Raw genomic sequence first — 16769 nt, 5'->3', positions numbered from 1 at the left:
GCTCTTTCATTATGTAAACCTGTTGCAAAAAGAGCCACAGCAGCAGTTTTTCAGCTTCCATCAAACCAAAAGACCGTGGTACGTGTTGCAGTAAAGTCTGCGTGCAATTACTTTTAAAGGACCATAACAAAAAGGGAAGGCAGAAGGCCAACCCAGAAACTACAAAAGGATGGATTGTCAAACATCTACGTTTACATACAAGAAATCTTCTGACCAATATGACAAGATTGCCGATGTTCAAATTTTATACAGGCGTACAATAATATAGACAGGCTCTTACTCAGATTGTTAATAGTCTGACTGAGAGAGTTGCAGAGGTCCTGGTCGCAGACGGTGGTCCTCACTTTTTGCATTAGAGTTTCCAAACTTTGCCTAAGAGTATGACTTCAAACAAATAAAACTAGTCCCCGTTATCCTAATGAAAAGAGCTTTGGGAACATTCAGATCTCCGCTGAGCAAGAGAGAAGATCCACACAAGGCCCTCGTGGCCTACAGGGCCACACCTTTGGCGCAAGGCGGTTCTCTTGCAAAACTCCTAATGAGTCATAATCTCAAAACACCCCTGCTTGTCAGTCAAAGAAACTTGGAACAAGGATGGCCCGACCCACAAGCTTTTAGGGAGAAAGATCAGCAAACGAAGGAGAAGCAAGCGTCGTGTTTCAACAAAATGACATGACAGAGAATCTAGGTAAAGAACAAAGAGCAACCTGGGGTCATCCCAGGCCCAGCCCAAACATCAAGGTCCTACAACATTAAGATGCCCTCAGGAAGTCTTAGGAGAATCTGATCCCACATCAGGATAATTCCAGAGAGTCCTACAGTGACTCCATCAGGGCGCATGATCAGAAGACCTGTGAAAATGTGACTTATATTAACTAGTTATATATAAAGAAACAATTGTAGATATTATTGTCGATGTTGTTAAAATAAATGTAGGCAACTCACTTAAAGGAGATGTGGGAAAATGTGGGCAATTCACTTAAAGGATGAGATGTGGGAATATTGGAAGGAACCAATATGTGGAATAATGTGCCGGTGTCCCATTCCCAGAAACAGTTTGTTGAGAGATGCCAATGACCTTGGATGATGATTAAAGCAGCATTAAAAGATACACTTAACTCAGGAGTCTTAGTCATACAGACAATGTAAAGAACATTGTTACAGATCAGTCAAGAATTGATCAAGCAATTCCGAAAGGGCAGGGAATTAATTATTTTGCCTAAAATATCATTATCTGTGCTCGCCGTATTTTTTTTGTGTATCAACCAGTGTTCCCTCTAAGCTGCGCGCGTGCGCAATTGCGCACTGCTCGCAGATTCTCAGCGCACAAGAAAATCTAGCCGGCGCACAAAAATCAGGGCTCAAAATGACTAATTAAGAAGCGACTTAAGTCAAAGTTACAGTGCATGAAGGTAAAAATACACGGGTTCCCCTGACATTGTGTCCTAAATGCGGTATTTTGAAGTCGAACGAAGTTGAGTAAAGTTAGTAGAGTTTGTCGAGAACCGGCTTCTTCGGCTCGGCTCACTAAAAGGAACAGGCTCTTTCGGGTCCTAAACGGCTCCTCAGGTTGTTTTTGCTTCTTTAATCCCAACATGACCAAATATTATGGAAAATTATGCACAAAATGACTTAAAGGAATGGGGAATAGAACAGAAAAGAAAAAATTACCAAAATGAAAAAGTAGTGAAAAGCTGAGAAAAAAAGAAAAGAAAGAAATGTAGAAAAAAATAAATAGAGAACAAAAAGAAAAAAAGTAACAGCTCGGAAAAAATAAACACAATGAGATTTTTTTTAAAGGAATTAAAAAAAAAAGTAGGAAAAAAACACGGAAAAAAGAAGAAAAAGTTTGTGTTGCATTCAAATCATTTCCAATTATATCAATTGGATCTTGTGGCCAACATTGTACTTCCACTAAAAAATGTGATTAAGTGCAGTTCTGTATCTTACAACCGACTAAATAAGCCCCCAAAAATATTAATATTATGCGACAAAATATATCAGGAAATAAAAAGAAATGGATATCTTGTGAAAGAATTGTAAAAACAAACGACGTTTGTAGGCCGTACAACCTTTGCAATAGTACATGAGTCAATTCATTCAAAAGAAAAAAATTATTTTGCATTGCCGGAAACTCAGCAAAATGTAAGTTGATGTCAAGTTTTGGACATGTTTGATAATTAATTATCTTGCCACACTTGGGATTATGGTTGCTCACTGTTGTTTCAAGCGTTGCTCACCGACTTTGTGTGAACGCTCAGACCCGTGGAAAATTAGAGGGAACATTGGTATCAACCGTACAGTAAATAAATGGATTTAATGTTTGTCGTTGTAATTATTACTTTTTTACCCTCCCAACTACCCTTGAGGACTGATTAAACTAATTTTCATGACATGAATGAAGTACCATGACATAAATGATAATAATTAAGGCGGTCACTAAGAAATCTTGTTTGAATTAGCCCTTCAATTAGACGTACATTCACTCAACCCCATTCATTGTCAAAGATGGAATATTTGTGTTCGCAAAACTTTGGAGACATTTTTGTCATTTCATTCCCCAGTTTCACATATAACTGGCAACCCTTAGTGACTATAATGTGTATTACTCAAGCTGAAATACTCGTACCATTTTTTTCTCTAGGGATTTTATCAAACAACTGTAAAAATACTTGATGTTAAACAGCACTGAAGGCGTTGAAAACTCCTTCACTTGTCAAATCATTGTGAAACTGCATGTGTGAGGACCCTTGTTTCAGTTCCATTATTTGTCTCAAATATTGTTGAATTGAATTAAATTGTCTTTATTGCCATTGCTATCAACATTGTTTGAAGGTCTCTTGTACTCATTGCTCCTTTTCTCCAGATACTCACCGGTTTGCAAGCTGTAGATTTACTACTTGTCTTTTTCTTTTTAGCTGGTGGTTGTGCCACAGTGTGCCATATTTCCATTAGTACATTAGTACCAGGATATCCAAATTCAATGGCAGAAGTAATCACGTCAGAAAAGAACCAATGTCCACGTCCGTGCAACGTAAGACCTTGTTTAAGATATTTTGTAAACATTGGACAAAGAAAAGGACGCTGAGTATGTTATCAATTTCTATTGAAAGATTTTTGAAACTAATACGTTTTTAACCAATGCATTTTCACAGTAGTGATCTCATCACAATCAAAGTACAGCAATCCGTGACTGTATCGCTGTTTACTTTTCTTCCTTTCACTACTTTGTGGAATTTTATCATGCATTTTGTTCTGCATTCTGATTGGCTAAACAGTCTGTCAGCCCTTTTTTGCTTGCACATCAATAATATTGCGGTCCAAGTTGTAAGCATACATAAAATAGCTTGAAAAACCTGCATCAAGTATGCCTGACTCTTTTTTTAATGACAAATTTCTTTTACTGCAATCATGTAAACAAGAAGTACTGGACCGACTGCAGCTGAGCCCAAAAGGCAGAAGAAGATGCTTTCTATCGCCAACATATATATATATATATATATATATATATATATATATATATATATATATATATATATATATATATATATATATATATATATATATAAATATATAGCTCATCTGTAAGAATCAAGCCTCTGAAAGTTATCTGAGTATGGTAAATCACCATTAAATGGCAGGAGTGGCTTTGATTAGATTTTTTTCCGGACACCAAGGAAGCCCCCACTTCGTATCGTGTTGCTTACTTTTTCTGGCAAGCAGCGAGAAATTGACAAATAGTAATAGGGAGTTAACTCCTCAACAGAGCTTATTCCTTTAAAAAAAAAAAGATGACGAAGTCGCATCGTCATGGTCTGGAAAAGAGGGATGACGTTTCATGCATGTTCCCAAGGGAACGTGATCGCCATGGTGACCAAAAGTCCATGCATCGTTCATCAATAAAACATGCATTAGTTCAGTTTTCTTGCAATGTCATGTTATTTTGCAAGCAAAGTTCTATTGTGTTTATGGAGAGCAAAGTTCAATATTGGAGGTATAACAAATGCAAAAAATGCACCACAGTGAATGCTGTGCTCGAAAGGCATTCTTCCACAAACAGCTGTTTTCAAGAATTTTACTTGGAAACAAGTATTTTCAAGAAACTCCGCAACAGTGGCTCTTCCATTGGGAGAAAAATGTCTAGCATTAACTAAGTGAAGCAGAATTGTTGAGAAACATGGCAGCAATTTCAAGCATTTACAAACACTTCACTAAAAATTCAAGCACTTTTGAATACTTGAAACACCATTTTAAAATTCAAGCGTTTTCAAGGATTTCAGGCACCTGTACTAACCCTTTTCAGAGTCAAATCCTTTAACAACCGGCAACTCTGCACGAGTTTATCTCGAAGAGCAGACGCACTAAAAGCTCCTGTGACCGTTCCACTCACCATTTGCGTTCTTCCCGCAGATGAGATGCTGCCAAGGCTGCAGTGACCCCCAAAGCTCAGCATCATTTCCGATTGCCTGCTCCATTCTTTCCACGCTTAACTTGGGGCTGTTGCTGTCCCGCTCCAGCAGCGCACCGCGGAGCGCCCGCTCGTATATCTCCCGAACCAGACTCTCCGTGCACGCCGCCAAATAAATAGCCGCATGCTCGTGAATCCTAACCGCGATCCTGCTCTCCACCATCCACCTGAAGAATTTACCCACGTTAAAAACGAGCCCGCATCGCGCCGACTTTCCACGTCCGAACCTATCCTCCTCCGTGCTCATGTTATAAAGCGACAAAGCGCCCAGGGCAGCGCCGATACAGTTCGTGGAGACCACCCAAGACAGGACCATCCTGACAGCACTTTGGATCTCGTATTTGGTGCATTTGGCGTAGCGCAAACTCAAGCGTTGCGCTTCTCTGGCGATCCTGACCAGGGCCCGGCTGAGCAGCACCGAGAGCCGAAGCAGGACATCCTGCGGCGGGTTCACCCCCTCGTCCCTCTGCAGAGCTTGCACCATCTCCCCGAGGCTCCAGGGCACATCCTCAAGCTCGGGTAGTTTAGTGCACTGGCCGGTACACTCCAGGATCTCGCCGTCTTCGACCAGGACAGTGTTGACAGTGTCCAGGCTGTTGTTTCGACTGTGCATGGACGCCGTCAGTTGCCAACAGTTTCCTCCATGCGGCTCCGAGAAGCTCAGTGACGCACTGGAAGACCTGAAGGAGTCGGCGGCTCCACCATAACCCGAATCCAGAGTCAAATCCTCCAGGGTCCTGCCAACTGCTGACTTGCTACTCCTTGACATATTTGTGCGTCATGGCGACAAGGAAAAAGCTGCGGTCCTTGCACGTGGCGGGATGATCTCTGGACGGTTGGGGTGTATCCAAAGAGAAAAAAATACAAAAGTTGAAACTAAAGTAAGAGCACTATGCAGCAGCCGTCAACCCGCTTGCCCTGCGCAGTAGTAATGTGTCCTTCGCAAACGGCTCGGCTTTATGAAACGGCTCTTGAAGTAAAGTCGAGAGCCGGCTCCCCATCAATAAGGAGCTGGCTCCCTTCGAAATACTCTCCATATTTCTTTCTCTATTTCTTTCTCACTCATTTTCTCTCTTTCTCCATCTTTATTCCTTATAATTTCTTTATTTTTAATTTATTTCTCCATCTGTTTGTATTTCTTAGTCTTTTTTTCTTTCTTTCTCTCATCCTCTCTCTATCTTTCTCTTGGTCTTACTCTCACTCATTTATCTGTCTCATTCTATGTCTCTTTATCTCTTTCTTTCTACCCCTCTTTCTCTCTCGCTCTCTTTTTTGTTCCTCTATTTCTTACTTTGTTTTTCCTTCGTTGTATTTCTATATTTCTTTATTTTACTCTCTATCTTTCCCCCGATCTCTTCCTTTCACTGTCTTCTCTCTCCCTCACTCTCTCTCCCCCTCTCTCGTTCTCGGTTTTTCTTTTTTAATACCTCTTTCTTTCTTTATCTTACTCTTTCTCTTTCCTCATTCTCTTGTCAGATGTTTCCCCCCCTCTTTCTGTCTTTCTCTCTTTTCCCCACTCTCTTCCCCCCCTCCCTCTTTCTCTCTCCCTCGAAGCTGCTCTTGACTGGTCTATATAAATGGCTCATCGATGTGTCTGTTTTAGTAAAAACAGTTTGAACGTCTAAATTAGGTACAAATTCATTGTGTAATGAAACAGTAAAGTCTATCTTAATAGAATAGCCTTGTTCAATTTTGAATGTAATGATGATTTGATTTGGTGCATAAGCTTTCATTATTATTTTTCATTTAATATTAAAGGCAAAAAATAATCTGAAGACCCGTGTGAGAGCCGAAAAAATGATTCATTTTAAAGAGCCGAGCCAAAAAAGCCGGTTCTCTAGAAATAGCCGGAATTCCCAACCACTACTGCGCAGTGCCTGAGTGTCGGGGGCGGAGACAAGGCGCCAAGATGATAGCCAATCGACACGCGATTTTGAGCACAAACTGGATTTGATTGGATGCAGCGCAAAATCCCATTGGAAAGTCACCGATACGTGAGGCATACTAATAAAAAGTGAATGCTTTATAGAGAAACAAGCTTTGCATTGAAATACAAACGACTGGACGGAGGACTAAAGTAATACACAGATAAATAAATATACAATTGAATTAATCAATAGTTCAATAATTATCCAAAAATGTAAATGGTGGAATTAGTGACAAATAGGAATAGACAAAAAAACAAAATTTCATGAATATAGATAGATAGATAGATAGATAGATAGATAGATAGATAGATAGATAGATAGATAGATAGATAGATAGATAGATAGATAGATAGATAGATAGATAGATAGATAGATAGATAGATAGATAGATAGATAGATAGATAGATAGATAGATAGATAGATAGATAGATAAAAACACATGACTCTGGATTTATCATTTAGAACAAATTCCCAATCGTTTGGCATATGCCTTTATTTATTTATCTACTTATTTTTCGCCCATACCTCATGGAAACATGATTCAAGTCCATCAATAATATATAAGAGGCATAATGTATCATTGAGTCTGTGCTCTGTCCACCCAAAGAAAATAGAACGTGGGGAAAAATAAAACAAAAGAATAAAAAAGGAAAAGGGAAAACAAAGAACTAAAGAAGAAAAAGGAATAAACATGAAAAGCCAGAAAAAAAACAGAAGCCAAAGAGAAGAAAAAAGACAAAAATAAATTTAAAAAAAAAGAAGAAAAAAGGAGGAAAAAAGAAGAACAAAGAAAAAAGACATGTTTTGGGGTCACTTTGATCAGTATATTTCCAATAATGTAATGTAAGCATAAGATGAATTAATGATTTTTTTTCTTATTTAAAAAATCTATTATTCTTCTAAATTATAATAGTATTTATATGTCTACTCTCCAGCAAATGTTCAACTCAGTTAAACTTCATACCTGTTTAAATTATGCAACTTTACAGTCAAGCAACTGGAATCCCTGCGTGAAACAACCAAATAAAAATTCAAACTACGAATGGACTTTTTAGTGCAGCAACAAATAAACTACAAAATGAACCGTTTTTAAAGGAAATAGTCGTCCCCGAAAACACTTGATACATAAATTAGAATATTTACAAATCTAAAAAAACGACAAAATACAAAACAATTTAAATCTTTTCTATAGTCGACAAATAAAAAGTTAACAAGACAGAATCCATGGAAGTAATTGCAAATTGACCTATCACAAGAGGGGAAAAAAGTGCCTAGAAGAGAGATAGCTGTCGATTGTTTTAAATAATGAAACCTGATGTAAACTGCTGCTGGATGGGCTCTTGGTTATGTTTAACGTGCATGAGTGCTGTGGAAAAATGGGGGGTGATATTAGTTGTAATGTTTTTTTGAAGTGACAGGGACCTCTAGAGGCACAAAGGGGTACTTCATCAATTCATGATTTACGGAGAGTAAAAACAACGAAATTATCCCAAGTACGAGGGGAAGAGTGAATTAGTGCAGTGGTCACCAACGTGGTGCCTTTTGGTAGCCTCTTAAGAACACATGAGTATCCCGCAAATCATATCTGAAAATGACTCACTAGTGGTGGGTTGCTGCACTCTTCAAGGAAATTTTATTTTTAACTGGCAGAGAGTGATATCACCCGTGTGTTCGCGGTATTCTTAGATTGAAGGATGGAAATGGTGAGAGTAACAAAAACCAGCAAGTTGGCGTCAGAAAGTTGAATATTTTTGAAGTTACAAACACCGCCTTTAAATAAAATTAAGTAAAATCAACTCATGTTTATTTGTATAGCCCTTTATCACAAGGAGTCTCAAAGGGCTGCACAGACCACATATTATTGCAAACCACAGACTTATATAACACCATCCCCTAATCTTAAACCTACATGAGGGCAAGGAAAAACTCAAAAACCTTAACATGAGGAAATTGAATAAACCTTGAGGAGGGACTGCACATTAGCCTATAATTTCTACATCTAAATCAGGTGTCTGATGGTGAGAAGCGCAAACTTGGACAAGCTGAATTTGGCCGTGAGCTATCTCTTGTAGTAGCCTCTGTTACTGCTCGGAGCTTGGATTTACCCCTGTACATAGAGTACGATTTTTGTTCCAAATAAGGCCTGTATTTCAAAATTCTCGTGTCTAGAGGTACCACTGTAATTTGAATGTGGGGGGCAGTCGAGAGAAAAACGACAAGAAGAAGAAAGATGATTCCAGCACAACTCAAAATCCCTAAGAACTGAGAAACAGTTTTGCAAAAGACCAAATACAAATATGCCCTCTGTCAACTTATTGGCATTTTATTTATCATTACCTGGAACTGAAATTTCCCACAGGGGAGTCACATTGGAGTGTTATGTCTTTGATACACGTGTTACTAACAAATGTGTTACCAGGATATCTATTTTGGAAGTCATTCATTTTCTATTTTTAACACGGCAGTAGCTCAGGAGGTAAAGTCCTTCTTTCTGGGATCAAGAGGTTGCAAGTTCGATTCCTGGCGTCTTTGCATTATATGCCAGTGTCCTTGGGCAAGACACTGAATCCCTAAAAGAGGGGAAAAGCCTGGCATGGCTGATACTGCTACTGGTGTGTGAGTGTGTGTGTAAATGGGAAAGTGTTAAGCACATTGTAAAGCTCTTTGGGAGGTCGTCAGTTACTTAAATGCAGACCATTCACATTTAGTAGACTGTTGCCTTCTCTGTGCACAGGTAAATATTAGGATATATATATATATATATATATATATATATATATATATATATATATATATATATATATATTCTAAGGTCTTGGGAACCTCCTTTGTTGGTTTAAATCCAGCTACCGGACTTCCTGTGCGGAGTTTGTATGTTCTCCCTGTGCTTGCGTGGGTTTCCTCCGGGCCCTCCGGTTTCCTCCCACATTCCAAAAACACGCATGTCAGGTTAATCGGCTGGTCCAAATTGTCCCTAGGTGTGAATGAGCGAGCTAGTTGTCGGTCCCTGTGTGCCCTGCGATTGGCTGGCAACCAGGCCAATTAACCTGACATGCATGTTTTTGGAATGTGGGAGGATAAGGGAGTGCCCGGAGGAATACCAGGCAAGCACCGAACTTCTAACTCCTAGAGTTGTATTTCCTGATGTTTGTCGTGGGCAAGTACAGCCTGGTGGCGCCCATCCCTCTCCAGGCCTATGCACATAGCGCGTTTATATCATCTCCTCGCCTTGCGCTGTCTGCTCTGAAGGTAAAGACTTTGGTATTGTTCCACCTTGTTTAGAAACCATTATTTAGGACAAAAATGACACAATGAGCCAAGACACTCCCAATTAACTGCGCAAGGGAGACAATTTATAATTAGTATATCAAAATAAGACACAGGCTCTGGCATTATTATCATTTTTTTCAGATTTTAACAAATCATCAAACATAGTGGTCAAGCTCGGGGATGGATACAATTGTCATTACCGGTATATCTTATTTCTTAAACAGTTTCTCTGAACGTATTCTGCCCTGCCATTTCCTAACAAACATTTTATCAAAAAAGATTGTCTTAATGCTTTGCTCATAAACACAAAATTCAATATCATATTAAGTTAATTAGTTATTATTTTTTTTTTGGTTTGAACAAATTTATTGACACTAAAAACAGAAAACAATCATGACAATCTCAACAGCAATTAAGCACATTCACAATATTATATTCCAATATTACGCTTTTAACAGCAAACACAAAGTGAGGTTTGAACAAACCTTCTCGAAAATCAAACATATTCACAATTTCATTATATAACATCTTTGTTAGTGTCAATAGATCCGTCCAGGCCAAAGTCGATTGTCCTCGGTCTGAACAAATCCACTGACACCAACAGCAGCAAAACACAGCCATCAAGCATATTCACATTTTTTTTATATTTGACAATATGACGTGACGATATGACGTTTTAACATTTTTTCCTGACATTTTCAACATCAATGAAACAATTTCAGAGTTATTTTCTTTTAACAGTAGTTAACCAGCGTGTAAAAGGCAATACTATTGTGCAAGGGCATAGCTCTGCCATCCCACCCTCCCAAGCAGCATTCTTCCAGTCCTCTGTGTGGGTCCTTTCCATTCTGCGTGGGTCCTCTCCCTTCTGGGTTCCACAACCCAGGCCGTTGCTGCCGGGACTCCCACAGTGTAGCTCCGGCTCCCCCCTCCGGGTGGGTACAGACGAGTCTTCTTTATGGCTGCGTCCTAGGCCCGCCGCTCGCAGATTGTATGGTATCTGCAGCCATTTGGAGCACAGCCACGGGGGGGATCTGCCTGCACCTCCATACCAGCAGGTTTCTGGAGGTCCAGATGGCGTCCTTGATGGCGGCGAGAGTGAGCCAGTCCCTGGCAAAGTCGTTCCGATGCCTCCTCGACCGACTCACCCCGTAAAGCACGTACTGTGCATCAGGGACCTCTCCTGCTGGCAAGTCCGGGAACTTTCCTAGTTGTTCGGCCATTGTCCACAAGACCTTGGCAGCGCTGCACTCACAAAAAAGGTGCCTCACCGACTCCTGGGCGCCACAGCCAGGTTGAGGGCACGTCGAAGTCGCTGACATTCCTCTGTGGTGCATTACAGCTCTGACTGGGAGAACTTCATGAGCCACCATCCATGACAAGTCTCGTAGTCTGTTTGGGAGGGCAGGATGATTGACGTTGCTCCAAACCGTTGTGGATTCGCCAAACGCAAGCCCCCGCACAGGGCTTACTGTAGCTCGCTCTTGCACAATAGCAATAAGGGCCCTGTGGTTTTGTAAAGTGTGACATTCTTGTGTTTCCAAATCAAACTTCTTCAAAAAATCCCGGATAAAGAGATGTGTTGGTGGCAAGTTAAACGAAACTGGAATCAAACGATTGTCTGGTACAAGCTTTAGCTTCCGCAAATATGAGCCCATCCAAAAACGGGTCATTGCTTGACTTTTCGGGTTGTTGGGTGGGCCCACAGCGTTTTGGAAGTGGAGAGAGACATATTTGCTTCCCAGGAAAAGCTGGAGGTCAGGCACTCCTTTCCCCCCTTTTTCCTTTTTCTTTTTCATTGTATCTCTTTTTATCCTTTCCCACTTTGAGCCCCAGACAAAGCGAAAGATGGCTCGGTCCATTTGTAACAGCACGTTTCTTTTAGGCATAAAAATTAAACTGATTGACAAAAGCATTGGGAGGATGATCGCTTTGATGATTAGGACCTTCCCCTCTATTGTCAGTTTTCTTAGTGACCAAAAAACAAGTTTTTGCTTAACTTTCCTTGTCACGTCATCCCAGTTGGTCTCGCCTCCTCCATCCACATTGAATTTTATCCCTAGGATTTTCTGGTCTGTCTTTAACACCGTCAGCGGGAGTCCTGCCTTTTCTGTCTCTTTCCACATTCCATAAAACTTCACTTGTGATTTTTCTCTATTTAGCCTTGACCCAGACGCCCTCCCAAACAGGTCAGTCAAGTCAAGGGCTCTTTCAACAGATGCGCGGTCAGTACACAAAATATTAAAATCATCCATGTACAAAACACACTTGGTAATTTGTCCCCCACTTCCTGGGATATTGATGCCTTCGACAAATCTATCTTTTCTTAACATTTGTGCCAAAGGTTCAATGCAAAGAACATAGAGAAGGGGAGACATAGGGCAACCTTGACGTACACCGCAGTTGATCTCGATTGCTTCCGATAAATTCCCGTTAATCATGAATTTGCTGTAGATGTCTCGGTATAGCAGTCCTACCCAATTGATGTATTTTTGGGGAAAACCACATTTTTGCAATACCCTGAAGAGGTATTGGTGCGAGACTCGATCAAAGGCTTTTTCAAAGTCTAGGTTTAGGACCGCTAGTCGCATGTTTCTGTCTCTTGCATAACAAATGGTGTCACGGATCAGCATGAGACTGTCGCTGATCTTCCTTCCCACAATGGCACAGGTTTGGTCTGGATCAACCAAGTCTCCCAAGACAACAGACATTCGTGTTGCTAGAAGCTTGCTGAAAATTTTACAGTCCACGTTTAAAAGCGTTATGGGTCGCCAGTTTTTTAAGTCAATTTTGTCTCCTTTTTTGTGCAATAGAGTAACTATCCCGATTCTGAAACTGTCTGGCATATGGTCTCGACTGGAAAATTCGTTAAAAACAGTTAACAGATCTGGTGCTAAAATATCCCAAAAAGTCCGGTAAAATTCGAGGTTGAGTCCGTCCTCCCCGGGTGATTTGCCTTTTTTCATAGTCTTTATGCAATCATTCAGTTGGTCTTGGGTAAAGTCTGATGTTAAAAAGGGGTCTTGACGCACTGATCTTGAAATATGATCTAATACATGCCCCATTTCATTCTCATATGTTTCTTTCTTTTCAAATAATTTTTTGTAGTAGTCTTCGACCAATCTGGTTATTTCACTACATTCCTTTGTTATTTGCCCGTTTTCGTTTTGAAGTTTAAAAATCCCCTCATTTTTGCCCATAATTTTTTTAAAAAAGTAGCGTGTACATTTTTCCCCTTCTTCTATTTCTCTTTCTCTGCTTCTTATTATGATGCCTTTGCTCTTTATTTCCGCCAAAGCGTTTAGTTCTTGTTTGATCTCTTTGATTTCATCATTAAAGTCCATCCCCTTTTCTGTTAGGATGAAATAGCGTTGGAGTCTTCTTTGTAGTCCCGACATGCGTTTCATCTCTTTGAGTTTCTTGTTTTTCCCTGCATTTTTAAAAAAGGTCTGTGTTCGTTTCTTTGTCATTTCCCACCATTGTGCTCGTGAATCATACGAGTCTTGAAGGGTCTGCCAGTCTTTGTACAGCTCCCTGTATTGTGCGGCTAGAGCCTCATCCTCCAGCAGGGAGCAGTTTAACTTCCACAAACCCTTCCCAACAGTCATACCTGAAGGAAATGAGAAAGAGCAGGACAGTAGCAAGTGATCCGAAAAAAAAACTGAAATTAATCTTGCATCACTCTGTGCTAAACCCCTCGTAAAGATGTAGTCTATTCGAGAGGCTCTGGCATTGTCACTACTGAACCAGGTGAATCCCTCCTCTCCTGGGTGTATGGATTTGAAACAGTCCACCAGTTTAAATGTCCGGCACATGTCTTGTAATAAAGTTGATGTTTTATCTACTTTAAACTCCTCATCATTCCTCTTTCTATCCTTCCTACTTAGGATGCAATTAAAATCTCCTCCCACGATTAGTGGTTGATGGCCTAGCATATGCGACTGGATGTCCTCTAAAAGTTCGTACCTGAGTTGTCTGTCGGCATGGCCGTATATGTTAATGAGGTTAAAATCATTCCCTATATAAGAAAGTCTTGCTAAGATTGCGCGTCCGTCTCTTATCACAGTACTCCCCTTTATGATGAGTTGAGGGTTGTTTATTAAAATGGCTACCCCATCGTTACGGTTTTCATTCGAGCCACTCCATAATGACGGATATGGCCAAATCTCTTCCCACTGTTTATAATTTTTTAGAAAGGGGATGCAGCATTCCTGTAGTAAAAACACATCCGTTCTGATAGTTTTTAAGAACGATAAAACACTGTGAGCCTTAACCTTTGATCTCACACTTCTCACATTGATAGTAGAGAATGTAATGTTCATAATTGTTGTTAAAGTATTTAAACTAGTTAGACAAAACCGGGGGATCTGAGTCCATTCTTTGGTGATCATCGAGATCATCGAGAGTGTCACCTGTGTCAGACACATCACTTAAGAGTAGTACCTCATTTTGAGACTCACCGGGGAAAACTCTGGGACCCTCTGACTCTCTGTCTGTGGTTCCAGGTCTTCCCCTTTTTTCTGGGTTAGGGGGTGAGCCAGAGGACCTATCAAAGGGTCTCTTACTTCCTTGCCCACTAAGGGTCAGATTTTTTCCTCCCCGACTTCCTCCGTCTCAACTTCATACAGTTCCCTTGTGGGCTTATTCACCGGCAATCGGCTTTCTTCTAAATCTCTTATCTTTGTTTCTGGTTTTTTCACCACTCCCAATTTTGTCTTACTTTTACTCCTCTTTCCAGTGCCCGTATGGGTTTTTGGAGAGTCATTCGCCTTTTCGATTTGTTTGACTTCTCCAAATCCCGCCAATGGCGTAGCAAACAAATTTGCTAATTTGAACTCTCTTCCAGGCCCTTCCTGATTAATATGTGTTTTCAGAGTGGCAGTTGCTTTTTCTATTCGTTTGTCATGTCCAAATTCAGGTATTTTATGAGAAATCGAATCAGAATTTCCAGGTTCTTCCTGTTTCAATTTTGATTCTCTGGTCTCTGCTCCAGGGGTTTTGGTAGGTACATCTGTTTTTTCAATTTGTTTGTCTTGTCCAATTTCTTTGTGCATTTCTTGATCAATTTCATTGGGTATTTCCATAACTTTATTCATTTCCTGTTCATCTTCATTGGGTATTTCTATAACTTCATTAATTTCTTGTTCATTTTCATTTTGTATTTCCATGACTTTATTAATTTCATTGTCTTTGTTATCTTTATTCACTTCATTGTCTTTGTGACATTTATTCATTTCATTATCTATGTTGTCTGACATCATTTCATTGTCTTTGTTGTCTTTGTTAACTGCCTTCCTAGCTTTCAATTTGTTAGCAAACGAATTCGGGCAGTTTCTAAAGAGGTGATTCGTTTCTCCACAGAGATTGCATTTTCTGCTATTGCTACATTCCTCAAAGGAATGTCCAATTGTTCTGCACTTTCCACAAAAAATTCGATCACATACCTCAGCCAGATGCCCATGCTCACCACATTTGCGACAGAGTTTCGGTTGCCCTTGATAGTGGATAAAGCCACGGTTTTCCCCCAGGAATATAGTCGACGGAATTTGTTTCATTCCCTGAAAGCCCTGAGGATCTTGCCGTAGTTGGACTGGTACCCTCCAGGCACCATTCCAATAGCCTTTCTCACACCTCACCTTCATAGCCTGGCCTTTTACTGAGCAGTATCTACTCAACCAATAACAGACGTCATCAGCACTGATCATCTCACTAAACATTCTAACGACGACAATCTTGTTAGTATTATCAGTCAGCTTCTCCACTGTAAATCCTGAAAACTGGGACCTCACTCCCTCAAAGCGATTCCAAAACTCTTGATAAAGAGCTGCCGTTTCAAAACTCACATCAAAGCCTTTGCCAGAAGTCATTTTTATGACAGCATGTACCTCCTCCTTTTTAAACTTCAGAATCTTTTCAACAAACTTGTTAATAAAATCCGTCCTTGACATTCCCTCCGAAATTGCCACAACATCTTTGAGCAAGAATCTCACGCAGTTACGTCTCCGCCCGCCGGTATAATGCCCGGCCATGGCAGGACTCGGCTGCTTTACTTCTAACTATGTTAAAATGGTTAGAATTGTAAAATTAATAATTAACAATACTCTTAAAACCGACGCCAATGACAGTATAAACGCATAGAACGAGCAGTGCTAACCTGATGCGTCCACCATCAAATCATTTAGATTATTATTATTATTATTATTAATTTTATTATCACTCCCCAACCTATGTGTGTCACCTAACAGTTATATAAAATCCAAGATACCATTTTAACAGCATTTTATTTAGGGTTGAATCATTTCAAACGCTTAAAGTGAGTATTTAGAATACTTTTATAAAATGTCTACTGTTTATTGCACCCACTGTTTAGCACGGTTTACGGCCATGAGTCAAGGTGTCGTCACGTGGTTAGGTCACATGTGTGCAAATTGTCAATAAATGTGCGTGCGCATGCACACTTTGTATTGCATTGGTAGGACGCCTTTATCCAGGGGTCTCAAACTCAATTTTACGGGCCGCTGAACGTAGAGTCCTTGTGAGGTTGGGCCAAAGTGTGTTTTCCACAAAAAAGTGCTGATAAAAACATTCCGCTGTTCTTAAAGGGATAGCGTTTTATATTTGTCCACAAGCTGTCGGTGTGAGACGTAGTGTAACCAAAAATGAGTCCTAGAAAAATAAAAAATATGGAAACTAAAAATGCCTTTCTCAAATGGAAATATTATTTTTAAGGAATTAAAAAATTGGGACCGTGAAACAAGAATAAGAGGCAAACAAAAGAAAATGGGAATAAAAAAGGAAGGGGAAAAGAGATTTTAAAAAGGAAAATGAAGAAAAAGTAAAAAGAAATACAAAGATGTTATATAATGAAATTGTGAATATGTTTGATTTTCGAGAAGGTTTGTTCAAACCTCACTTTGTGTTTGCTGTTAAAAACGTAATATTGGAATATAATATTGTGAATGTGCTTAATTGCTGTTGAGATTGTCATGATTGTTTTCTGTTTTTAGTGTCAATAAATTTGTTCAAACCAAAAAGAAATAAGTATAGATAGAAAAAAAGACAAAAAACACTAAATATATCTGTTATTCCTTGTCTTTTTTCTT

The 16769-nt window shown here is 39.8% G+C and overlaps 1 protein-coding gene across 2 annotated transcripts in view; it reads right to left on the bottom strand.

Moving 5' to 3' along the window:
• The window catches only part of abtb3b (ankyrin repeat and BTB domain containing 3b), a 174339-nt gene extending 168959 nt beyond the window's left edge, over positions 1-5380 (bottom strand). For both annotated transcript variants that reach the window (XM_088340961.1, XM_088340962.1), the window contains exon 1: positions 4391-5380. In XM_088340961.1, the coding sequence (XP_088197087.1) occupies positions 4391-5237 (847 nt within the window). In that variant the 5' untranslated portion in view covers positions 5238-5380. The remainder of the gene's footprint in view (positions 1-4390) is intronic.
• Positions 5381-16769: the final 11389 nt, after the last annotated feature.

Source organism: Urocampus carinirostris, chromosome 7 (genome assembly GCF_059441175.1).
Source record: "Urocampus carinirostris isolate Australia breed hairy pipefish chromosome 7, RoL_Ucar_1.0, whole genome shotgun sequence".
Lineage (NCBI taxonomy): Eukaryota > Metazoa > Chordata > Actinopteri > Syngnathiformes > Syngnathidae > Urocampus > Urocampus carinirostris.
Note: the sequence above shows the minus strand (reverse complement) of the source record. Positions and strands in the feature narration are given on the sequence as shown.